This window comes from Carcharhinus amblyrhynchos, chromosome 7 (assembly GCF_965287045.1).
Source record: "Carcharhinus amblyrhynchos chromosome 7, sCarAmb.v2.hapA, whole genome shotgun sequence".
Classification (NCBI taxonomy): Eukaryota; Metazoa; Chordata; class Chondrichthyes; order Carcharhiniformes; family Carcharhinidae; genus Carcharhinus; species Carcharhinus amblyrhynchos.
In genome coordinates, this window is record NC_137330.1 from 3,330,277 (window position 1) to 3,358,236 (window position 27,960).

At 40.1% G+C, this 27,960-nt stretch overlaps 1 protein-coding gene across 1 annotated transcript in view; it reads left to right on the forward strand.

The window, feature by feature from the left end:
* Positions 1–9,981: 9,981 nt before the first annotated feature.
* LOC145345305 (uncharacterized) overlaps positions 9,982–27,960 on the forward strand; it is a 30,163-nt gene continuing 12,184 nt past the window's right edge. Inside the window, exons 1-6 of the mRNA XM_080193121.1 lie at positions 9,982–10,055; positions 10,399–10,434; positions 22,139–22,453; positions 24,582–24,680; positions 25,449–25,476; positions 27,372–27,415. Of these exons, the coding sequence (XP_080049247.1) occupies positions 10,025–10,055; positions 10,399–10,434; positions 22,139–22,453; positions 24,582–24,680; positions 25,449–25,476; positions 27,372–27,415 (553 nt within the window). The 5' untranslated portion in view covers positions 9,982–10,024. The remainder of the gene's footprint in view (positions 10,056–10,398; positions 10,435–22,138; positions 22,454–24,581; positions 24,681–25,448; positions 25,477–27,371; positions 27,416–27,960) is intronic.

Below are 27,960 nucleotides of genomic sequence, written 5' to 3' on the forward strand. Positions count from 1 at the left end.
TTGTCAAATGACAGATATAGACTGATGGAGTCAGCAAGGATTAATACTCATAGCTATTCGCAATGCATATTAATGATTTAAATGAGGGAAGTAAATGTAAAATCAGCATATTTGTAGCTGACACAATGCTGGATGTGATGGTGTGCTGTGAAGGTAATGCAGAGATGGTTCAGTATGATTTGGAAAATATGAGTAAGCAGACAGATGCATGACATATCCGTGTAATGTGGATTAATGTAAGACTATCGAATTCAGTGGAAAAAAAAGAAACAAGAAAACAGGTATTTTTCTGAATGGCAAAAGACTGAGAGGCGAGTCTGTATTGAAATTCTGGAATCCTTGTACATCTGTCGCTGAAAGTGAGTATGCAGGTGCAAAAGACTGTAAAGAATGCAAATATGTTGTTCATCGCAAGATGGACCGAGTACTCACCCAGGGATGTCTCTGTACAGCTAAACAGACCCTTGGGGAGACCACACATCGAACATTCGGTGGAGATTCGGTCTGCAAAGAACTTTCTTGCTATGTTTGGAGGGGGGAGAGGGGAGGGATGGGTGGGGGTGGGGGGGAGGTGGAATTGCCGGAACAATGATTCTGACGGCCGAGGAAGATGGAGTCAGGAGTCATAGACTAAGCATCTGTCGTGGAAAATTTAATATTGAGATTAGAAGAAAATTAATCACCCGGAGATTGACGAAGCTGTGGAATGTTCTACCACAGCAAGCAGTTGTGGGCAAACATGATAGATTTACAAGGAGCTAGATATACTCTTGGATCTCGTGAAGTCAAACGTTATGGGAGAAAACGGGAAGCGGTTACTTAGTTGGATGATTAGCCATGATTATAATGAATGGCAGATAAGGATCCAGTATATTGCCGCCAATGTCTATGTTTCTCGATGGTCTCCATTTTTCTATCAATTAAAACGCCGTTCTGCTTGCAGCAACCACGTGGCAAATTCTTGTTTTGTTGCATGAACATCACAAATCTCTTTGAAAATCAACACTAACAGGCTTCTCACGTTTGGAAAAACAAGTTTTCTTCTCAAGTTCAAAAAGGATCATTCCAGAATTCACTCTATCAGCCATCTTGATTCGCCACCCGTTCCTAGACCTGTTTATTTTCAAAGCCTTCATACGTCCTCCCCGAAAGTTAATCTTCCATCTGCGTTAATTTACGGCAAACTTAGATGAATTAATTTTTGTCCCTTCAGCAAACACAGTATTGTAGATTACAACTAGCGGGGGGCCCAACAATGAACCATGGGGCAACCCGCCACCTTGAACAAAACCGGCTTTCTCTGACACTCTGCACTGTGTGTTTTGAGCTATTCTCTATCCATGTTAAAACATTACCCCAAGCTCCATAAACTCATATCCTAACTGTTAAAATTTTGTGAGACACATATTTTGCAAACCTAGGTATACTGCATGAATTCTTGCCTTTCATTGACCCTACTAATTACATCCTCTATCATTCTAATGAATTTCGCAAAATGAATTTCTATTCAGTAAAATCATTTTGACTCATTTTAATCAGACAATGATTTTTTAATTCTTTGCCACTTTGCATTGGTAACACTTCCTCGGGACTAGCCTCCAATTTCTGTTCTAATATCAAATATTAGAATATGGACTTAAAGTTCACTATTTATTATTTCCTCCATGTTTGGAAAAGCAAGATAACATTGGCCAACTTCCAATCTACAAAGAACAAATATAATTACAACAAAGGAACAGGTTGTTTTGTCCTCAAAGCATGCACCAACCATGCTGCCTGACTAAACAACAATCCTGGACCTTTCTGGGGACTACATCCCTCTGTTCTCATCTCATTCATGCATTTGTCCGGGCGCCCTTAAAGGTCATCCTCGTATTGACTTCCATTACTTCCCTCGGCAACGATTTTCAGGCACCCAACAACTTATGTGTGAAAAAAAACTTGTCTCGTACATCTTCTTTAAACCTTATCCCTCGCACCTTAAACCTATGCTCCCTAGCATTTGATTCTTCCACCCTGGGAAGAAGCTGCTGACTATTGACTCCATCCATGCCCCCCATGATCTTCCAGGCTTCGATCAGGTCGCCCCTCAGCCTCTGCCGTTCCAGTGGGAACAAATCAAGTCTATCCAACCGCTCCTCCATACCAGAAAACACCCTGGTAGCTCTTTTCGATGCCGTCCCCAGAGCTTCCACATCCTTCTGGTAATGTGACGACCAGAACTGAACATTGTATTCCAAGCGCAGCCTAACTAATGTTCTCTAAATCTGCAACATGACATGCCAACTTTAAAACTCATTGTACCGGCCGATTAAGGCAAGCATGTTGTATGCCTAATTGACAACCTTTTCAAACTGCCTTGCCAGTGTCTGTGGCCTGTGTGCTTGTGCACCCAGATCCGTCTGTTTATCAATACTATTAAGGGTTCTGACGTTTACTGTACACTTCCTATCTTTATTGGACCTTCCAAAATGCATTACCTAAGATCAAGTGTGTGTAGTATGTAATGACACCAAACCCAACATAAAGAAATAAAAGAAGCATTACAATATTATAGACAGCTTTGCCACCATCTCTGCAGCTATCTCATTTGGAGACCCTAGCTCTAGAAAATTTGTTATGGTGTTCAGTCCGATTTCAATCTCTTTGAACTCTCCAACATTATTTTTCTGTTGATCTTATTTTGCTTAATTTCTGCAATCTTTCCATGCATGCTTAACTTTCCATTTTTCATGCAAAACTTGTGCCTGCTCATGGAAATGTAGAAAACAAAAATAACGTCTCCCTCATTTCCTCATTCATCACAAAAATCCTGCCTCAACTTCGTGGAGAGTAACGTTCTTGAGTACATTTTTTTTTATATACACTGTTTTTTTTAGGTTTGTTTTCACATTTCTGGATAGTTTGCAGGAATATTCTATTATCCCTTTTTTAAATTAATTTTCGTTGTTTTGAAGAAAACTCCCAATCCACAGATTCCTCACTGCAAATTTCAACATCATCAGTTCCTCATTAATTTGTCCTTGACCTCCTGAGTGAGCAATAGATGTGTATGTTTCACTGAAATGTTATTCTTTAATGTGTATATTTTGGAACAAATTGAATATTTTATTTAAATGTTTTCCAGTGTTCAGGTGCCTTCATGCATTTTATCTTTTTTTCCAATTTACACTCAGCCTGTTCTCCCCTCATACCTGAGTGATCGGATTTGTTCAAGAATTGTGCCTGTGATCAAAAAGTGTCACCTTCAAATTTAATATGAAATTGAATTGTATTGATATCACTGTTCCCCAATGGATTATGTGACACGATTAATGATTAACTGTGTCACGTTCTATGACATTAGGTCGAAGATAATTGTATCTTCTATGAAAATATTCTACAAACGTAACTTTTGCACCATAACATTGTCCCAGTTTATATGCAGATTTTAGAATCCTCCACCCAAGACCACAAAGCTATTACATTAAATGTTTACATTGTGTTGCGAGGTCTTTCCAGAGACTGGGTATCAGCGAAAATCCTCAGCAAATACAATGACTCACAAAGCCAATGTCCCGATTAAAGGTCTATCTTTATTTCATCAACGATCAATTGGAGAGATTTAGCACTGCTCAAGACCTTTCTCAAGAGAATGCCCTCAGCATTCAAATCGCACTTGAAGTTTGCTGTCCCGGCATGGTGGCATTGTGGTCAACACCATTATTTCACACCTCTAGTGATCTGGGTTCTATTCCCAGCTTGGGTCACTGTTTGTTTGGAGTCTCTATGTTCTCCCTCTGTCTGCATTGGTTTCCTCGAGATGCTCCGGCTTCCTCTCACGATCTGAAGCGCATGCTGTTTAGGTGCATTGCCATGCTTAACTTTCCCTCAGTGTTTCCGAACAGGCAACAAAATTTGACGACTGGAGGATTTTCACACGAGTGTTATTGTAAGTCTACTTTTGACAAATAAATGAACTTACTAGACACCCGTTAAAACAATTATACTTTTCTCAACTTTGCTTTTCCCGCCTTCCATTCGTTATGGAGCAATCATCATTAGTGGAAATTAATCATTATGAACAGTGGTAATATACCTTATTCAAATGCATTTTACTATTTGACCTCATTGGATTTCAATGGTCGTAGGGTCAAAATGACTTTTCCCCGTATAGCTTAAGAGTCATAGAAACTGAAAATCATAGAATCCTGAGTTGTAGAAGGAAGTCATTCATCCCATGGAGTCTGCAGAAACCACAATTCCACTCAGGCCCTATCCCCATAGACCCATGAATTTCGCCTAGTTAGTTCATCTGACATTAAGAGTCAATTCACCAAGGCCAATCCACCTAACCCGTGCATCTTTTGACTTTGGGAAGAAACCGGAGCACAGAGAGGAAGTCCACGCAGACACGGAGAGAACGCACAAACTCCACACAGACGGTAACCTGAAGGCTCAATTGAACCCAGGTCCCTGGTGCTGTGAGGCAGCTGTGCTAACCATGGTGCCTGAGTGCCTCCCAAACCCAAACACTTAGCTACAAAGGTCAAAACTACTATTCATACCCACCCTTATTTTCCCAATGTCCGAGCAGACAACCGAAATTTTCACGTCTGAGGAGGACTGTCTTGTCAGGACAACGTCAACAGCCCTATTCACGATGTGGCTTTGGAAACCATAGATTTCATAACTGTTGCTGATAGAACTATGTACATTCTGTGGTTTCATTATTCCAAAGAATGCCGTTTTTCTGCCAGGCCTTCACCCCATCATGTCTTGCCACAGCCTGCATTTGGCTAAGGTTTAGAATTAGTTAAAACACAAAGCTGAAATGTATTTTAAAACAACTAATTCATGTTAAAATCAGAAATACTTATTCAAATTACATACGTGTTTAAATTACTTACTTTGTTCACACTGTCTCCATGCAGACATATCACCTGTTAATTTGTGACTATGATCTGAGGTCATTCCACTTAGTGCTGAAAAGTTATTATAGAACATTGATCATTACAGCGCAGTACAGGCCCTTCAGCCCTCGATTTTGCGCTAACCTGTGAAACCAATCTAAAGCCCACCTAACCTACACTATTCCAACATCATCCATATATTTATCCAATAACCATTTAAATGCCCTGTATGTTGGTGAGTCCACTATTGTTGCCGGCAGGGCATTTCACGCCCTTACTACTCTCTGAGTAAAGAACCTACCTCTGGCATCTGTCCTATATCTATCACCCCTCAATTTAAAACGATGCCACCTCGTGCTAGCCATCACCTTCGAGGAAAAATACTCTCACTATCCACCCTGTCTAATCCTCTGATCATCTTGTATGTCTCTATTATGTCACCTCTTAACTTTTTTTCTCTTTAACGAAAACAGTCTCAAGCCCCTCAGCCTTTCCTCATAAGACCTTCCCAGCACACCAGGCAACATCCCGGTAAATCTCCTCTGCACCCTTTCCAATGCTTCCGCATCTTTCCTATCATGTGGCGACCAGAACTATACACAATAGTCCAAGTGCAGCCACATGAGAGTTTTGTACAGCTGCGACATGAACTCAAGGCTCCGAAACACAATCCCTCTGCCAGTAAAAACTAGCACACCATTAGCCTTCTTAACAACCCTATCAAGCTGGATGCAACCTTTCAGGGATCTATGCACATGGACACAGAGATCGCTCTGCACATCCACAATACCAAGTATCTTACCATTAGCCTAGTACTCTGTATTATTTTTATTCCTTCCAAAGTGAATACTTCACAATTTTCCGCATTAAACTCCATTTGCCACCTCTCAGCCCAGCTCTGCAGCCTATCTATGTCCCTCTGCAACATCCTTCCGCACTTGTCCAGAACTCCACTCACTTTTGTATCATCCGCAAATTTACTACCCATCCTTCTACGCCCTCATCCAGGTCATTTGTAAAAAAAAGACACCAGCGGTGGCCCCAAAATAGCTCCTTGCCTTACGCCACTGGTAATTGAATTCCAGGTTGAATATTTCCCATCAACCACTACCCTTTGTCTTCTTACAGCCAGCCAATTTCTATCCAAACCGTTAAATCAACCTCAACCCCATGCCTCTGTATTTTCTACAATAGCCTACCTTGGGAACCTTATCAAACACTTTATTGAAATCTTATGCACCATACCAACTGTTTTACCCGCATCTACCTCTTTGGTCACCTTCTCAAATAACTCAATGAGGTTTGTGAGCCACGACCTACACTTCACAAAATCGTGTTGACGATCCCTATTCAAATTATTCCTTTCTAGATTATTATAAATCCTTATAATCCTTTCCAAAACTTTACCCACAAGGGAAGTGAGGCTCACTGGTTTATAATTACTAGGGTTGACTCTACTCCCCTTCTTGAACAAGGGAACAACATTTGCTATCCTCCAGTCGTCTGGCACTACTCTTGGGGACAATGATGACATAAAGATCAAAGCCAATGGCTCTGCAATCTCCTCGCTAGCCCCCCAGAGAATCGCAGGATAAATCCGATCTGTTCGGAGGACTTATCTATTTTCACACTTTTCAGAATTGCTAACACTTCCTCCTTATGAATCTCAATCTCTCATGGTCTAATAGCCTGTGTCTCAGTATTCTCCTCGACAACATTTTTTTTTTGCCTGTGTGAATACTGTTGAAAAATATTCATTTAACGCCTCTCCTATCTCTTCAGATTCCACACACAACTTTCCACTACTGTCCTTGACTGGCCCTAATCTTATCCTAATCATTCTTTTATTCCTGACATATCTATAGAACGCTTTAGGGTTTTCGTTGATCCTACCTGCCAAAAACGTTCCATGTCCCCTCCTGGCTCTTCTTAGCTCTCTCTTTAGGTCCTTCCTGCCTAACTTGTAACTCTCACGCGCCCTAACTGAGCCTTCCACGTTTCACCTTTACATAAGTCTCCTTCTACTCTTCACAATAGATTCAACTTCTTTCGTAAACTACGGTTCCTTCTCTTGACCACTTCCTCCCTGGCTGATAGGTACGTACTTATCAAGTACACGCAATAGCTATTCCTTGAAACAAAAAACTCCACATTTCAATTGTGTTCATCCCCTGCAGTTTCCTTCCACACCCTACGCATCTTAAATCTCGCCTAGTCGCATCATAATTTCCTTTCACCCAGCTATAAATTTTGCCCTGCGGTATATGCCTATCCCTTTCCATCGCTAAAGTAAATGTAATTGAACTGAGGTCACTATCACCAAAGTGCTCATCTAGCTGCAAATCTAACACCTGGTCTGCTTCATTACCCAGTACCGAATCCAATGTAGCCTCGCCTCTCGTTAGCCTATCTACATAGTGTGTCAGGAAAATCATCCTGCACACATTGGACCAAAACTGGCCTATCTGAAGTACTCGACCTATAGCGTTTCCAGTCAATATTTGTAAAGATAGAGTCTCCCTTAACAACTACTCTGTCTCAATCTTTTGATTCACTAATTGTTTGATTTTTTTTCCTAACCTATTACAAATTTCTCCACTCGTGGGCCAATAATTTCCTAATTGATGCACTTTCAAATACTATAACTGCAGTGAGAGAGTTTACAAACTATACCCAACAGTGTTTTGTGACAAGCGCAATAGCTAATTTTGAAAGTTGCTGACTCCACTTCATGATCACCTGAACCCAGGTCCTTATTCAATAACGTCCTTGAGAGTTAGCATTCTCTGTACGTATTAGCCTACCTCTTCCGAAATTCTGGTTACTTTTTCCCAAGCATTGTTTATGCAGAAATATAAAATGTTCTTGTGTTGTTATTTCGTTCCCAACCGTAAACAAATTACAGCAATGCTCGTTTACTTCTGCTGGTCCTTTCATACTCTAGTATCGAAGTTATATCAATTACACCCAAATGATGGGTCTAACTGCTGTTATTATAGAACTGTGTCATGTATTATACTGCAACCTGAACAGTTGTCACCTTTACCCTTGCTCACGAACCACTTTCAGAGTGTTGTTGAAAACCGAGCCACGTTGTTGAACCTTTTCGTAATGCCTGACAATATATTACAATTTTCAGAGAGGAAAGATATCCATACTACATGTACAAATGACATTTTTTTTTTAGCAGCTCCACTTTGATTGCTTGAGGTGTAGACATGGGGACATCTCCAGCGAGCAGTTGCCCAATTACATTGTATTTATTCACAGGCCCAAATCAACTCTCATTCATCAAATCATTGTTTCGTGGCACTATGGAACAGCAACTCCTCATTTTTTTATGAAAAAGGAACAACTCCTGGACATATTGATGTAGCAGAGGGCAGGATCATGGGAGATATAATTCTGGTTAATTTTGTATTCTATTTTCAAGGTTTCAAATCCTGATTCTGTGCGCTGTAAGGCTGGTTATTTTCATGCTGACTCCTGCCTCTCAGCCTACATTTCAAATTGTTTGTAAGTATCTGACCACTGACAGAACTACAACCGATATGTTCCTAACCTTCGTGCCAACTAATGCATACCTCTCTACTGTCAGGCAATCATACATTCACTCTGCCCACACACTGAAAATCGTATACTTGACCACTGTCACACTGACTAAATAAAATAAATACTGTCACCCGAAATGTTGTTAACTTTTACAACGAGGAGTTAGATTGAAAGTGTTGTCACTCAAGAACTCTCACCACGATTAAGTGAGAAATGCCACACTAACTGTACCTTGCCTATTTTTGCTATTTACAACTGCAAGTCTGACCACAAGAACTGCAACGCCCAGTACTAGTTGGATGAATATATTCGGTGTGAACAGCATTCTTTAGAAAACTGTTATGCTGGCAATTGGTCCCTTGTCCACAATCACACACAATATGATTGGAATTGCTGTCAAATTGTCAACTTTGATCCTGCACAAAAAATTAATCCGAAATATCAAAACTATTATGGTGATCTGAATAATCGCAACATTAATTATGTGGTCTTGAAAACGACCGCAGTGCTAAGTGAACACTCAGGTCGTTGTGCATGCTTTACTGCTCATTAACTGTTCTTGTTGTTATTTACACCCGCAAACTATTTACACAAAAGAGCTGTGTGTACATTATTGAAACAATCCTCTAATAGTTCATCACTCATTGGCACAAAAATTATACTCAGATAGTATAATTGTACATGATGACTAAAGCGGCGAAAATTCTTTATGATAAGGATGTCCCGAAATTCCATGCGTTTACAAGGTGAGACCGTCACGTGCAGACTGTTGTATTACCTATTTCGTTTCCAATGTTCGAAATGTTCTGCAAACAATTCACTATGTCTTTCCTGTATTCCATTATGATGGTGGATTCTGCATTTCAAAAAAAAGTGTTGCAGCCATAACCCCCCAGCCCCCCAGCCTGTGCCCCGAACACCCACACCACCATCTGCTCCACCGGCTCCGTGCTCCCTTAGTTTCACCTTTTCGAATTTGTTAACTTGACGTTTACCGTCTCCTTTTCATGGCGCATTTCATGAAGGGTGCATTCAGAATAATGAGCATCTTATGCACGCTTAATGGAATTATGTATTTGTGCTGAAATTGCACCTTTCCAATCTCTGCTGCCTCCCTTCATTCTGTATTTCTACCTCAAGAGGGCCTACAAGCCCTACAAGGAGAGACACATTAGTCAATATTAAGGTTTGTTTTTTCATTCAGACGATACATACTTATTCACATTTAAGCACTGAATTCCCACGCTAGTTTCGGCACTGCAAAACGTAACATTTGCCTACATCCGATCGACACCACTTAGGCTATGTTTGCTCAGTTGCTTAGTATCTGACTCATAATCTTCTGTTTTCGTTATTGGAGTTGAATTTGCCTACGATTGGACATGTTTAAAGCTTTGTCATACTCTGTACATGATAGATATCATGACTCAACCACCTTATTTTGTGAAACAACTATGTTGCATTCACTTATGGGAAGTGTACTTCGGAACAAAAAATGGTTTGGCCTGACGTTGAAACGTACAGGAAATTACTTTCAGTGCAGTTTCCTGTGCATTCTCTGTCTTTACAATCATCTCAAAATGTTGTTCAGGCTGCTTTTCCTTACGTTGGGTAAGTTTGTTTATCCCAGTGCCATCAGATATTAACAATTATGTTGTTGGCTTTGCTAGACATTAGGTAGCCTTGTTTTCATAGGCAGGGAGTTGCGATGGTTCGATCTTATTTAATGTTGTAAGCCTTTGTAAGCCATTGCTAGAACTTCTGTCACAGAACGAGGACGCTGGCACCTCACTGTCTCACTTAATACTTTCCCAAAAACGTTTCCTCGTCGGCTTATAAAATGCCTTGCCCCAGGGAAAAAAACCTGTAAATTTGTTGTATCTGTGCGTTAGAGAGAACAATTGTGGCTATTTTGGATCATTTTTTGAACATTGTTTCTCCTTGATCTTTGCAGGGTGTTTTTCACAAGCACAGAGAATCTCCAACAAAGGTCAGTGCCTCTTAATCCAAAGCCATTGACTTTGCCTGTTAAAAAAAAGATTTAAAAAGGCTGCTTCAAAAGCATGGGTTACCAAACGGCTGTAAATGCTCTGCGTGTTGTACAGCTCTTTTTTTGTTACCCAAGCTGGCTTAGTAATTGACCCCTGACTTACTGTGTTTCACTTCTGCTATTCAAATCCGGCGAGTCATAAAGGCGAAGGAATTGAGTAACATTGTCAAGAGCGTAATTTAAATTTGTTTAAAAAATTATGTTAAAATATCCTAGCGACGAACTGAGATACGATAGAAAAATGGGAATCTAAAATGATAGATGTTTCTGCCGATCTGTGTTTGGATAGCCAAAGTTATAAATATGGACCTTCCTTGCATATCGCAATGTACCATCTAAATGTTGGCTACGTGAGTGTATGTGCTTGTTAGGGCGACTAACGCAACCGATAGTGAGAAAATAAAGAGGAACTGTCGCAACATTTCCTGCAGCTTTTCTCAAGAGCAGAAAGTTGAGTTTAACATTTTGACTTAGTGCTTTCTACAAGCCCACTCGATTCAGGAAGCACAGGAATATAATGTTTGAAGAACTGTTATGCACAAAAACAGGGGAGGGAAGGAAATGTCCATTCAAGTGTATTTAATTATTACACTCGAGCACAATCGACTTTCGATTGTAATTTATAAGGTTGGCTAAAGAAAGGCATGACAACATCTCCCGAGGGGCGACGTGGTGGCACAGAGTTTAGCACTACTTCCTCATAGCGCCAGGGACCTGGGTTCAATAATGGCTTCTGGTTACTGTCTCTGTGGAGTTGATGCATTCTCCCTGTCTCTGCACGTGTTTCCTCCAGGTTCTCTGGTATCCTCCCTCAGTCCAAAGATGTGGGGGTTAGAGTTGATTGGCCATGCCAAATTGCCTGTAATGTTAGAAGGTGAGGAGGGTAAATATGTGGTGTTACGGAATAGTACTTGGGTGTGATTGCTGTCGGTGCAGGCTCGATGGGCCGAATGACCTCCTTCTGCACTGTAGGGATTTTATGGGATGCTATGAGAAATGAACATTAGAGGTGCCAGTAGTATTCAACAATAATTCCAAAGAACAGCAAGGATACAAATCATGAGTGTATGAAATATAGGAAAAACATGTATGTCACCTAATACTAGATTATTTGGATGAGGGCGTCGCTGGGTCGGCTAACGTCTGTTGCCCGTCCAAATTCACATCCAGTTGACTATTTGCTGTGCCATTTAAGAACAAATGGTGTGAGCAAAATACCAGGGAGCAGAAAAAAAAGAGTGGCAACGTCCGCAAGTAGCAAGTTCCAATTTGACGTTTGACGTCAGAATTGAAGGGAGGGAAAATATATCAAAGTTGAAATTGATAGAAAAAAAAGTTAAGAATAAAAGACTGTGTTGGAAGTAATAGGGTCGGTTGCAATGAAGTAATAAATGCATTTTAGTAAGATATGAGGAAGTTCGAGAAATGTTACAATCTAAAGAGGCCTAAGTTAACTTTGAGTCTGGAGGGCTGCCACTTGCCTAAATGCAGCATCAGGGGGCACCAAGGCAACATGTGGAGAATATGTAAACTCTACACAGACAGTGACCCAAGCCAGGAAAAGAACCCGGGTCGCTGGCTATGAGAGGCAGCAGTGTTAACCACTGTGCCAACGTGCCACCCCTGTTTCAGAAACTTAGATTGTGTTCCATCAAAGTTGAAGGCATAAGATTTAATTGCATCAACCAGGTTGAGGTTCTAACGTTCACTGTTTGTTTTATCATCAAAGACCGTGCTCAGTGACCTCCCGAAATGTGCGAATAAATTCATTTCCAGAACACTTTGAAGCAGTACTTTCCAAACCAAAAATAACTCATCATCTCCACATCACATATTGTAATTTTGGAAACCATCTTCCAAAGGCATAGTACAAGCCTCCCAGGCCAAATATTTCCTATTCAGAGCCCCACAGCACAGGGGCTCTTCACCCCATCGAGACTGCACTGACAAAAAGTACCACAAAATTCGAGTTACTCCCATTTCCCAACACATGCCCACATTGTTGAGTATTGTGATATTAAAATATCCCATCTAAATGCGTGGTAAAGGCTTGGCATTATTTTGGCCTCCACCACCTACCCGTTCAATGCATTCCAGATTCTCACCATTCGCTGTGTGAAATAAAAATTCAGATTCACTCTGAATCTCTTGTTACATACCCATAAGACCATGCCCCTTTGCCATTGACCCCTCAACAAATGGGACCAGCTGGTTCCTATTCACCCTGTCGAACTGTTCACCCCTCAGCGATGTCCTCATCAGCCTTCATTGCTCAGAAGAAAACAATTCAACCCCACGCAGTATCTCCTTAAAGCTTAGATATTCCAACCCAGAAATGTCCATGTAACAAATAGGAGCAGAATTAGGCCACTTGGCCCATCGAGTCTGCTCTACCATTCAGTCATGGCTGTGTTTTTTTCTTATCCACATTCTCCTGTCTTTTCCACATAATGTCTGATCCCCTTATTAATCAAAAACCCGTCTATCTCTTTCGTAAAGACACTCAATGACCTGGCCTCCACAGTCTTCTGCCGGCAATGAGTTCCACAGATTCATCGTTCTCTAGCTGAAGATATTCCTCCTCATCTCCTTCATGGCGTGTGTTGCAGCATTTCTTTACTCAGTGTTGCAGGAAATATTTTCTTTTCTCCCATTCCCTCTGCTATACTTAGTTCCTCAAGAAAGTTCCAATATTTTAGTACGGCAAAAGTGGGCCAGACATTTTGCACAATTTGATACAGTTTTCACAGGGTGACATTGTTTTTGGTCACTTCACAGATCTCATCCAGTGTGGTTACAGCCACAGCTAAGTTTGTGGTCAGCATGTGAACAAGTACTTCTGATTCTTTGTCCTCTTCTGTGGTGGTGGTGGTGGTGGGTGGGGGGGGGGGGGGGGGCGGTGGTATGCATGTCTGTGATATATATATTTCTTTCCCTGGCTGGTATTCAACTCTGACCACTGCAAATAAAGTCGGAATCTTTGGATTCTTTGTGGTGCACATTTCATGGCCTTTATAAGTACAACTTCCAAAGGCATATGATCAGCCCTTACATTCACATATTTGCCACAGACATGCAGGTGCAATTGTTCTAAGCCCAGCACAATCTATTTGGGCACAATGTTTCCGTGTTTCAGCCTGTAGTAGCTCAGGAAGGCCGAAAGGAAAGAACATGATTTATTACAGAATGCAAAATAAAATCAATATTATGGTGTACAAACACTAGTGCCTGCTTGGGACTACAGATTGCCAGGCCTAGCCCCGTGCCTGCCTTATAAAAGGCTCAGGTAATGAGTTCTAGCTGAACAGGCAGTAAGTAGCCTGTTACCAGGGGAACTCATACTCAATGAGCCCTACAGGGAGATCAGTGATTCCCCATGGACCTCGTAGAGGTTATCACACAGCCATTGCCTTTGAAACGTACACCACCGATGCCTCATGTTGCAAGAGGACAGCTTGCCAGCTAGTTTTTGTAGTGTCCACTAATATCTTGATTGGCTGACTGTTATCATAACAGCTTAACATGTGTGTCTGAGTTGGTGTTCTCTTTAGACTGGTCAAAACTTATTGGTGACTTTTCTCGCAGTGCCATTCCACATCATTTTGTCCAGGCTCTCTGAGAGGTGCTGTCAGGTCTGACATCTACAGAATGAAATTCCCAAGAGAGCTCACCTTGCCCAAAAGCGTCTCCAAATTTGTCTTACATTCTGGAGGTGACATATTCGCAACTGCTTCAATTTTACTCTGGTCGGGCATCAGTCCCTCACTTGTTAGCACATGTCCCAGATATTTGATTTAATGAAAACCTATTTTGCATCTTTCCTTCTTTAACTTGATGCTCCTGTTTCGAGCCCTTGCCAGCACCTGCCTCAGTCTGTGGTTGTGTTCTCCTTATGTGACTCCCCAGACCAGCACATTGTTGGTAGAGGTTTGCACACCCCCTAACCCTGTAACCAGCTGCTTCACCATTCTGTAAAACACCTCAACAGCTGAATTAATACCAAAAGGTAAGCATAAAAACTTGTAGCAACCAATACTGTACTGAGGATACGAGATAGAGATGAGTAAAGAGCAAAACATACTAATTAAAATTCAAAATAAATAGATATTGTGTAGTAGAGTACTTGCATGGTCTGTTGTGTTCTAACAGAAACAAGATTGGATTTTCTTACTTGAGAAAGGGAAATGTCACAATAATGAGGTGATTTTTGTGATGGACTCAATATTAGGTGGAGGCTAAACTACGAGGTACAATCTGACTTGGCGTCGAATATCAGATAACATATGTAAGAGAAGATTGTAACAAGGCTGCAGATGTATTCTGGTTGTGTGTTCATGCACTGAAAATGTGCTAGTAATACAGCTAGTTTACAGTAATGATGTCAGCCATCCAGCATCATCAAAACAAGACAAGATCTGATGGCGATTCTGACTAATCAGCAGATTTGTAGTCTCAGCAGTGCCAGGATTGAGTATTGGCCACTGCTGAGAATACAAGCAGGAATAGCATGGATCCCAGACTTCAGGTGAGTGTGGGGATTACGCATCAGGCTCTTTGGCTGACCCTAGTGGGGGGGGGGGGGGGGGATGGAAGTGGGGTTTAGAGGCCAGATGTGGAGGATGAAAGATTATGATGGACACACCTTAGAAGAAAGTATTCCCTCTTCCTACTTGACAACATCCCTCTTAAAGTTGGCGGACTGCTTTGTTTCTGTCTTTTCCTGTGGCAGAGGTGGAATTTGGCCTGACATTGCCATTTAGGGGCTTCAGTTGGCCCAAGGGAAGGCGGGCTGCCAGATGCCCTCCTTGTCCGCTGTAATATGGGAGACAGGTTGAGGGTGGATGGGAAAAGAGCAGGCAATCTACCCACTTTGTTTTACAACGGGAAGTTTAAAATTCAGCCCTGAGGTTATATCAACAACAATTCCCTTCCCTTGTGATCTCTGTCTTGAAGAAACACAAGAACAGCGATACTGTGGGGATACTTTTCATCTCCTCATACCACTCCAGGATACATGCCACCCTGATTTTGATTTATATCTCTGCTCCAACATTGCAATTGGGTCAATATCCTGGAAGTTGCTATCTAATATCTTTACAGATGTGCCATCAATAGATTGGACTGCAAAGATTCAAGATGAAATCTGACCACAATATTTTCAGGGCAGTTTGGAATGAATAATAAATGTAGCCTTGTCATCATTGCTCACGCCTGAGAGCAAGTTAAAAAATGTGAAACTCCTATGAACCTCCTCGAATGCAATCTCAGCATTCCAATAGTGATGTGACGAGAACTGCAAACTGTATTCCTGCTGTGGCCTAACCAACGTTGTGCGGTTGTAAAGCAGGAATGCATGGGGATGGGAACCTAAGCGGACGTCAAGGAAAGTTAACACAAGAACACCATTGAAAGAAAGTACAGCAAAATGTGAGGGTAATCGAGGAGGAGAATCAAATAGGGCCAAAGCACAAACAAAAATAAAGGTGACTGAAAAAGGCAAAAAAAAAGTAAAAGCTTTATATTTTAATGCAAGGAGCATTCTTAAAATAAAAAAAAACCTATGGTGCAAATCAACGTATGTGGAATTGATTCCATAATCATTATGGAGACATTGTTTAAAAGAGATCAAAGTAGAGATCAAAGTAAATTCCAAGGATATTTGAACATTCGGAAATACAGTAGGGAAGGAAAAGATGGTGGGTTAGCACTGTTATGGAGAGATGAAATGCGATCCGTTTTGGGAGATAATCTAAGCTCGAATGATATAAAGTCAATAGAGGTAAGAAACAAAAACCTCAACGGAATAAAGACAGTAAACGTATTGGTGACCATAAACAAGTAGCCACACTAGAGGAAATTTACAAACCAGACATATTATAAATAACATGCAGATAAAACAGAAAGATATTAAAAAAGAATGCAATCATAATTATGGTCCTTATGATCTTCATGTTGATTCAGTCAATAAAGTTGGAAAGTTTGGCTATGGCAAATAAATCATAGAGAGCATTGGGGGCAGTTCCCTAAGGCGATACCTAAGGGAACAAACGAGGGAACAGACTGCCTGAATCTGGTGAAGGGCGATGAAGTAGTTCGAATAGAGACTGAATAGCCCCATAGGGAAAAAAAATCCTCTTTCATGAACGTTTTTATTTGGCTTGATGGTGAAGAAAATGGATCAGGAGGAATTGTGTTTCAATTTAATTTTCGAAACTTCAATGAAATGCGCAAAGAATTTGCTAAGTTGAACTGGTTGGATGCTTTAGCTGGAAACAGAACCAGCGAGCAGCGGTAGACATTTAGTGTGGCAATTCATGATGTTCAGTAGATCGGTAAGGAGGAAAGATTCCAAGGAAGCGACAAATGAACTGTGACTTACCAAGGAGTTTAAGTACGGTATTAAGTTGAAACAAAAATATATGCAGAGGCATAAGTCAGTGCTGGCTTTGAAGAATCGGATCAATGCAGAATCCAGCAAACGAGGACTGCAAATATAATAAGGAGAGAAAAAAAAATTCTACGAAAGTAGGCATGTGAATTAAATTTAAAAAAAAAGAACTACAGTCAGATTGTCTTTAAAGTAACATAAATGAAGAGAGAGGTCCAAGTGAACATAAGCTTCTGAGAACATCAATCTTCAGAGAAAGCAAGGGAAGAGTGAAGGAGTTCATGAGGACATTTCTAACGGTCGTAATGGGGGCGGGGGGATACTTCAAACATCTCATTCATACTAAAACGGGAGGGGGATTAAACACTATTACGAACACTAGAGAAGCAGTGTTAGAGGAACTGATGAAACTCAAGGCAACGGAGTCCCCTGACGTTGATCACTTGCGTTTTATGATTTTAAAAGAAGTAACTACAGAAATAGGGAATACAGTGCTTGTAATTTTCCAAAATTCCTTGCAGTTTTCAGACAGAATGGGGCATTGGAAAACGTCCAAGCTGACACCCATATTCAAAAAGAGAGACAGGCAAAAATCGGGCATTTATACTCCGATTAGCGTAACACCAGTTGCAGGAAAGATGCTGGAATTAATTATTAAACAAGCAGTTGCAGCATATTTCGAAAAAAAAAATAATCCGATCAAGCAGAACCAACATGGTCTCATGAATGGGGAAACGTGTCTGTGTTTTTGTTCTGCATTTTTTCGAGCATGTCTCAACCATAGTGGATCGACGGGGAACAGTAAAAGTGTTTCTTTTTTTTCGTCCGTGAACTTCACAAAATATTAACTCAGATGATAAGAGCCCATAGTTTTGGAGGTAGTATATTGGCATTGATAGAAAATTAGCAGGAAACAGCCAGTAGAGTTAGAATATTATTTCTCAGGTTGGTGACCAGTAATCAGTGGGGTTCCACAGGGATTAGTAGTGGAACGACAAATATTTATTATTAATGATTGGAGGGAAGAAGCCAATGTCGAGCAGTCAGATTTGCCACACATTGGTGGTCATGAATTATCTTATCGAATGCTTAACAACACTTGTTGTCTTTCGTGCTAATCTATCCACCCGGTTCACTTCATCTTTCACTAGCCTCGTTTCTTTTAATTGCCTTTATTTAATTGAAACACGGTTGTTTCCTATCCAAGTTTCTAACTTTCAAATTGAATATAAAATTATATAATGTCATGGTCAATATTTCTAGGGGATCCTTCACTCTAATGCCTTCCGTTAAACCTACGTTATTTCCTATTAAACGAGTTAGGATAGTCTGCTCCCGAGTTGGCTCCATGTATTATTGCTGTAGCAAAGTGCGACTAATGTATTTTATGAATTTGTGGTCAAAATTAATATTGCCAACTTGATTAATTCGATTGACATGAAGATCATTGTAACCCATATTATCGCCCTATCCCTTTTGTATGCTGTTATATGTTACATCCTTTCTTATGGCATGCTATTGGTTGGAGGTCTATACGCTGGTCCAACCAAGGTCTTATTTTCCCTGCTGTTCTTTTACCTCCACCCAATAACCTATATCAACCTCAGGGATCAATGATGGGTCCACTGTTATTTGTCACTTATATTAATGATTTGGATGAGAATATAAGAGGTATGGTTAGTAAGTTTACGGATGACACTAAGGTTGGTAGTATAGTGGATAGTGAATAAACTTATCTCCAACTGCAACGGGATCTTGATCAATTGGGCCACTGTGCTGCAGATGGAGTTTAATTTAGACAAATGCGAGGTGATGCACTTTGGTAGAGTGAACCAGGACAGTACTTACTCAGTCATTGGTAGGGTGTTGGGGACAGTAACAGAGCAAGGAGATCTATGGGTCCATGTTCATAGCTCCTTGAAAGTGGACAGAGTGGTGAAGAAGGCATTTGACATGCTTGGTTTTGTCGGTTAGAACATCGAATACAAGAATTAAAATGTCTTGTTGAAGTGGTACAAGATATTGGTAGAGCCACACTTAGAATACCGTGTGAAATTCTGGACACCTTATTATAGAAAAGAAATTATTAAACTAGAAAGAGTGCAGAAAAATTTACTAGGATATTACCGGGACTTGATGGATTGTGTTATAAGGAGAGACTGGACAAACTGAATCTTTCTCTGGACGGTAGGAGACTGAGGGGTGATCTTCGAGAGGTGTATTAACTAATGAGGAGCACAGGTCAGCTAGATAGTCAATATTTTTCCCTCAAAGGTAGGGGAGCCTGAACCTAAAGAGCATAGGTTTCAGGTGAGAGAAGAGAGATACAGAAGTGTCCAGAGGGGCAATTGTTTCACGCAGAGGGTGGTGAATGTCTGGAACAAGCTGCCAGAGGTATTAGTAGAGGCAGGTACAATTTTGTCTTTTAACAAGCATTTGGATAGTTGCATGGGTACGATGAATATAGAGGGATATGGGCTAAATGCGGGCAATTGGGATTAGCTTTTGGGTTTTAAAAAAGGGTGGCATGGACAATTTGGGCCGAAAGGCTGGTTTTCATGCTGTAAACCTCTATGACTTGATGACTGTACATCATCCGAATATATTTCGACTTCCACAAGTGACATAATTGCTTCTCTTGTTAAGTGTGCTAACACACCATCTGTTCCTTCCTTCCAACTTTCCAAAATGGCTAATATACCTGGATATAACGTTTCCTGTTCTGAACTCCTTTAAAGCATGTGAGTGATGTCATATCCATTTATGTTGAGTTATGCTGTCAATTTGTCAACATTATTCTGAATGTTTCGTCCATTAAGGTACATAATCCTTTGGACAACCTTTGTTCCATCTATAATCACGCTATTTTTTTTCTTTGTGCTATGTCCCTATTTGTCTCTTCATTATGTTGCCTTCGCATTTTAGTGTTCTTACTTCTGTTGTCCTTCTGTTCTCTCTTTTCCTTGTCAGCCTGCTTATTTTACTTCCCATCTGCAATTCTGGGTTATTTGTGCATGAGACATGAAAGCGAATCATTGGACGCATTCACCACAAATAGCTTTGGGAACAGAGCCTGATTGTACGTGTAAGGCAAAGATAGATAGATGTTTTCTTTTTTCGTCAAGGAATCATGGCTTGCGGGGAAAACGCTGTACAGTGACACGTGAGGAACGTTGAATCAGCAATGATCATTTGGAAAGGCGGAACAGAGTTCGACAGGCCAAACAGCCTTCTCCGTTTTCTTATTCTGATGGGTTTATGGTCCAAGTATGACTAAGACGCCACTGTCGATTATTTAAAAAACTCATCAGCGTCATAAGTTTTCTTTAAGGAAGGAAATCTGACTTTCTCACTTTGTCTGGTAATCTAGCATTAGATAAGTGCAATGAGAAAGGATTCGTTGACAATTTATACATTAGGGAACCTTTTGGGAGTGCGAACATAATATGATGATTTTTTTTGTATCAAATTGGATTAGGGTAATTGATTCTGTGTCTTGAATGTGAATAACGGTAACTATGATGAAATGAGGCATTAGTTTGTTATAATAGACGAGGGAACGTTCCTGAAAGGAATGACAGTGGGCAGGTAACGGCCACCATTCAAAGAATGAAAAGATAAACTCCAAACCTTCATTATTCCTATTTGGCGCAAAACAGAATGGGAAATGTGGCCATAACATGGCGTGGAGGAGAAATCCGAGATAGTATTAGCTTAAAAGGAAAAACACTGATGTGCAGAATAGGTGGATTGGTCATGCTAAGTTGTCCCTTCATGTCAGGGGGATTAGCTCGGATAAATGCATAGTGTGATGGGGTTAGGGCCTGGTTGGTATGTCGGTGACTGCAACCCCGGTGGGCCGAATAGCCTTCTTCTGCATTGTTCGATTCTATGATAGTATGATTCACACAAGTTGGCAAGAAATAACAATTAACCTGTCGATTGGCAGTAGTTCAAAATTTAACAAACATGGAACAAGTGATTGATTAAACAGGGAAATAAAACAATAACTGGAAATATTCAATGTGCATGTAAGTAGATAAAAGATTGACAAAAATGAATGTAGGTTATTCCCCCTGAATGTAGGTTATTTAACCTTCATTCAGGGGGAATTCCTAATGAGCAACAAAGAAATAGCTGAGAAATTAAATCCGTACGTTGCTTCTGTCTTCACAAAGGGAGACAAGAATGACGTAATGGAAGTCCTGAGAAATACAAGTTTTGACGTGAGCATAACGGCACCAGTAGGGACGGTGCTGGAGTTCATGTTCACTCATTTCGTAGCACAGGATTTGGAAAGCATTGCCATAATCAAACAAAATCACCAGGGATTTCGATAGGGAAGTCCTGCTTCTGAAATTTACTGGATCTTTTGAACATGTAGAAGGAGAAACCTTACATTCAGTTTAACAAGAACATCAATCTGCATTTTAAGTGCTATAAGCTGCAGGGCAAAGGGTCGAGGGCAAAATGGTGGGCGTACAAGGGGCCCCTGGTTTCCCTCGGGCTAACATGGAGAAGATGACTGGAAGGATGCCCCCCTTTGCTATGGCTTTCCGATGCTCCTATGCTTCTATATAATTAATAGTTGTTGCCACTAAGAACGGTGGATGTCTTTTGATTTGATTTTCAGACAGCTTTTGGCAAGAGTGAACCAGGTAGATTGAGCTAGTGCAGGACTTACTCAGGTCATGGCAAGGCGGTGGCTAGATTTACAGATCAAAGAGGTGTAGGCGTGCATGTTCGTAGCTCCTTGAAAGTGGAGTCAGAGGTGGACTGAGTGTTGAAGAATGCATTCAACTTTCTTGGCTTCATTGATCAGAACGTTGAATACAGGAGTTGGGATGTCCTGTTGAAGTTGTATAAGACACTTAAGGCCACACTTAGAATGTTGTGTACAATTCTGGTCACCCTGCTATAGAAAGGATATTAATAAACTAGAAATAGTGCAGAAAATGAACACGCAATCACACAGCTAACTGGATTTGCTATTGCGAAATTGAGAATATTATATTAATATCTGTCTGAATGAGCTGCTTTATTAAGCTGTAATATATCAACATGGGTTGCTATTACGCAAGGAGATGGTAACATTTTCCCCCGATCATCCGTCGATGCTCTTTGGTTTCTGAAGGAAATTTACTAAGATGACTGATAGGTGAACATCTGTGATGGCGTTTCCCTTGTTCTCAACATTACTCAGGTTTCCATATTGATATTTTCCTTCAACTGTTTTCCTCTCTCATTATTTGAAAGATGATGCCCAAGAGTTACCATCACCAACAATATCGATAGATCCAAGGAGTGGATCATTTGGGGAAGGAAGTTCGGCTCGCATTGAATGCAGGACCCCGAGCAACCATGTAGGCAGCACCTTCTATTTGATACAAGTCGGGAAGGACACGCCAATTGCGGAGGAAACTGTTCCAGATGGAGAGGAGACGGCTACATTTAAACTCCACAACCTCACCGCCCAACATGAAGGGGAATACCGTTGCTTCTACCGAAATAACAAATCAGGCCAATGGAAGAATTCAAGTTTCAGCGATCCAGTTCACTTAACCATGCAAGGTAAGACTTTTTTTTCAAACACAAAAAAATGCATATGAAATCTCATTCTTCAACCCGAAAATGCACTTGCTCCCTCGGGTTGGGACTGAAGACAGGATAAAACACATGGGTAAATTCAACGCTATTGATTGTTGAACTTTTTTACTTCTTAGTCTGATAGACGTGCATGCGGTATTTTGTTTGAATTTCAACTTTTTTTTTCTGAAGTGGGAAAATATATCCAAATAGGATGGTGCTAATTATAAATTAGTTCATAAACTTCAGTGACTCTGGTGAAATTTCACCGTATTTAAAAATCCAACATGCGAATATAATTGTCAAAGGACAATTGTATTCCCGCTTCTGGCAGTCGTCAGAAAACTGATTTAACTATTTCTGGTGAGGGGTTCAAGAACAATGTTAATGGTATACGCTCAGATCAGGTGCTGTAAACTATTGCTTGAAAACTTGAAGACTCCTGTGCATTTCTGAAACAAATTTAATGACATAGATGGACTGAACCGCCGCAAGATGTTACTTCATCAACAGGCATTGACAATATATTTTAGAATTCGAAGGGGAAATACAAACTTATACATCTGCGCAAATGATTAATCTTGTGTGCGCAAATGATTAATATATTAAATTGTAAGATCTCTGCCAATATAGTGGGAAACATTACTGCAGGAGAAACAGCTCACGATTATCATTTGAACGAAACATAACGCATTGATATTCAGTTCTAAAGCAGGTTGCCTTTGAAACTTAACATAAACCGGATGCTGCCCCGATTTTGACTGACATCCCCTTGAATGATATGATATATATCTTTTATATGAAGAGGAACTCACTGATAAATAACTTTCTTTTTCTGATGACTATTTGGAGCCACATGCGTCAGAAACACATGTAAAGGGAGGACTCTACATAAATGATGGATGATGTAATGGGATTGCATTTTTTTTCCTGTCATATTTGCGGGCTCCAAGGATGTCTGGTGCCCCAGCATTCCATTATATCTCGTCTCAAAATGCTGACGTGGTGAAGGGTGTTTGCTGGCGGGTGGGGGCAAGGTGGGAAGGGGTGACTAATCTCATTCGAAATTTGCATGAATGCAAGTAACAGGAAATAAATCAGTTCCTTGTATTGTTCACCATTTCAGCATTCACCATTGTAAAATATGATACAGAACTTTAAAGTGCCTCGTAATTTAAAGAGCTGAAAGGCCCGCGGCGAGAACACTTGGATAACAATTAATGAATAGTTACTTCAAAGCACACTTTGGCCTTGTTCTCGCAAGGTCATTCGTCTCAGTCCAAGAATTATAGGATGCATTTAATGCTGGCATTGGAATCAAGAGAAGTCTATTTTATGTAGATAATCATTTGCGCTTTGATGACAAACTTTGCACCAATGAAACGGAGGTGAAATTGGTTATGGAGTGTTTAAAGAACTGGGTGTGCATATTATCAGGGTGAGATGAATACATCAAATGTAAGTACAATGCTGCGGTTGCCAGTAATAAACATTATTGACATTAATTGCACTGATCACTTCAAAAGCGAGGCAGCATCCGTTCAGGGAGAGCACGGTTGGCTTTTCATATATTGTGAGTTCAAAAGTTCTTGCATCTACAAGTATTGAACTGCCATCAGACTCAGTGCTAACTAAGTTTCCTTTTGCACAGATGTTGGTTACACCGCTGCATATTGATACATTTGTCGTTTTAATTGAATCTGTTGGATATTGGTGTAATCGTGTGTCTTAGAGGAAGATTTATTATTTAAGCATCGTTTCTGACATCTGGATCATATGGAACCAACCTTGAAGTATTAACCAGAGACAGACTTTCATTATTGTGACATTTTGAGATGATTAACCATTGGTGCTGAAAAGTTAAAAAGTCCATGCACGTCTGTCTCAATGGCTTTGGGGCTGCCAATATTACAAAGTCAGTCGTGTTGTTCCTATAGAGATGCCAACAGTTAACATTTAAACAATGATTTTCTGTCGGTAATCGTCTTCACATTGTAGCCAAAAGAATGATGTTTAATTCAAGGCCTTGTTAAAGAAGTAATGTTGTTTGACTTCTGGAATGAAGCATGTCGAATTGTTTTACTAGTTATGCGTTGTCAACTTCATACTTTAGGAATGAAAAATAATTGGATGTGGATCGCAATTGGGGCAGGTGCAGTCGCGTTTATTGTCGTTGTCATAGTGACTGTGTGGTGCATCTGCAAAAAGAAAGGTGAGTACGATCGTTTTAATCGAGTCCATTTTCAGCACGTCCTCTCTGTTCAATCAAGTTTTCTCGAAATTAATGTTTCAGCATCGACACTAAGGGATAACTCAGGTGGTTGTTCATGACAAATTCTGATCATCCTCTCTGCACTGTGTTAATCTGAGGCATGGACTACCTTGTCCAGTAGCATTAGTTTTATGGATGTTGATGTTTATCCAAGTTGATTACATTCCAATTTGTTCATCCAAGATTCAGATTTAAAGTAACGTGTTTGTACAATATTTTAAAACCGGTCTTGTGTGCAATTTGTATTATATGTGCTGGACTATAAGCGAAAGAAGAACACCTTTGCAGAAATTGAATCTCTGCCAGAGACTATAAACCGGGAGTAAATATACATTGACTGATTCCTTACGGTGATATTCCACTGACTTCAAATTCTGAATTTCAGAATAATCTGCATCAATTTAGCCTTACGTGATCTTCCTACTATTAACCCACTCTTTGGGTTATTGTCGCTTGTCTTGTCCGTTTGATTCACAAAAGAGGATGTTGGATGGGACGTGCTCAAGTCGAAAAGGTCTATTTTACTTTCAGCCCAAATATATTATTGTCCCGAATTTAAGAATACTTAGTAACAGTAGCACGTAGTGGGCAATTTCGTCCATGATCTATCCATGTCTTGTTTTTGTTTTCTATCTGCTAACACACATCATTTTATTAGATTTCAATGTCGATCGACAGTTAAACCGTTCGTGCTTTTCTGTCTTACAGCCGAAGCCAGGAAAAGGAAAAATGATGGGTGAGAAATGTTTAGCTTTCAATTAAATTTCAATGTCGCGGAATCACCTTCAGCAACATCGTCTCAGGAAATTTATGGAAATGTATATGTTTCTGCTCCCTGATAAATAAACCCAGGGTTATTTATTCATTTAAGTTTACCTGACTTTTGGAACTTGCACTACGTTATCATCTGAATGCAGAGCTGATTTTATTTTATTATTTCATTCGTTTGCATATCGAAACAATACCGCCTGCTGGTGAAATTCTGTATAGTTAGAAACGATTGCAAATTTGGTTTGAAAATTCAGGAGCAAAAAAAAAGCACATGTTAATTAAAATAGTTGGAAAACTGAACCAACATCTTATTTACGAATGTGGATGCTGGATATCACATCGGGTTCCCAATACAGGTAACCTTTTTTTTATTAAGACAAAGACATACGAGAACGCAGAGTTAAAGTGCCCATGTGATAGGTAGGATTAGTGAACATCCAACTAAATGACAAAATAGGCTTCGAATATCTAACTTCCATCTTCCCATGTGCCTTCCATTTCCTACAGCATTCTGAAATGAACTAATTGATGCTACTGTCAGTATCACGGCGTTTGATACGTTGCAACAGTTTTCTGCAGTGACTTTTGCACAGTCACTGTCCTCAAATGTTATTCTTATGGAGAAATGTATGTACAGAACGTTAAGAACCTCAGCGCATTTCGGCAATTCGAATGGATGATTGCCGAGTTATATTTTCAGCCCATTTGCCTTCCTAGTTTCATGGCCTTTCATCATATTCATAGACTCTATCAATGTATGTCTTCAAAGGTACAACTAAACTAGTACATGCACATTTTTGTGTGAAATTTTTCTGGATTACTATATCGAGTATTGCTCTTCTCTCTAACAATGCATCTAACATTAAGAGCATGTACCCTGCTTGTAGACTTTGCAAGAGCCGTTTTCTTCATTCTCGAAATGTTTCATCAAAACATTAGACAACGTTTTCAAAATTTTAATTAGAAAGCAGTTCGCTACTCCATAGGATAGCCCATAAAACATAGATTATACGCAATATTATAAGGACATTAATATTTTAGCAGCCCCCAAACTAAATGTAATATCCCGTTTGATATACTCACAACAACGAAGGCAAAGAATTCGGTTGCGCTGCTTTATTGCTCAATGGGATGTAATTATTGTTGGTATGACTAAATTCGTTTGACTATTCTGAATTAATCTTGAGAATGTGTTGATTTGCCACTTGAAAGTACTTGAATTTATGCCTTGTTTTACACGTATATCGCAGTGTGGAGGAAATGTTATTGGGCATTTGGTAGATGCTTGTTTATCGAGGGAACAATGTTGCACGTTGTGACAGTCAAGAGAGCTAGTTAGAAAGGTATGGCGTCAAGCACATATCAGGTGAAGTGGTGAGTGCTCCATGATGATCCTGAAGAGTACTTCTCATTTAAAGTGTGTAGCACCGGTAAGAAGCAAATTTGCAGGTCTGCCGAGTTAAGTGGTTGTCCGAAAATGTTGACATGGAGATATATGACGTGGATAATGAAAATGTGATGCGGTTTCGTTATGAATGTTGACTCTTACAGGTTCGAAGGCCATTATGCAGATTATACATTGAGACTTGTGGGACTCAACACATAAAATATTAATAAAGCCACATGGATAATTCATGCCCTTTCATAGCCAATGTGAGACCACATAGGATAGTCGCAGTTATTGGAGGAACTTTGCAGACCTCTTGTCCTTACCAAGAGAGGTTGGGAAATTCATGACTATATGAGTAATGAAAAAGAAATATACTCAATACAGGGTTTTGAGCTCGTCGATAAACTGAAATAATCACTACACATTTGAGGACCTTTGGCAGTAAAATTACCATCTGCTTTATTTTTTAGCTCCAATTTGTGGACGACATTTGACAGCAACATTGACAGTCTACGTAAGTGTAAACGTTTATATCCAACACAATTTTCCCGAATATTACTTTTATTCGTGAAATAACTGAAACAACATCACAAAACATTTCAACATGACCATCACCGAAAATACAAAGACACTTACGTTTTCTACGTAATACATGTTTCACTGTGACGTACTTCAAAACAATTGAAGGGACGTGACATTTCAAATGTTCGGTAGAGAAAAAGGCAATGAAATTTAAGTAGTTAGCCAATTTTCCACTCGATACTTCTGATAAATTTAACAGCGGTAAAGCATTAAAGGAATACATTAAGATAGACTTCTATGTAAAATTCTACACTATTCATTTCTGCGTCTGACTTGTTGCAAGGTTTGTCGCTGATAATTCAACAGAAGTGACAAAGACCGTCGTTCAGTATGTAAACTCTGCATTAAGTTAGATTATGGATTGACATCTTGGTTACAATTATAAAACAAATGTGCTTGTTCGGACGAATATGTGATGCATAGATAGGTTTGCAGCACAGAATGCAGAGAAATCCAGCAAGTCAGACACCATGCTGT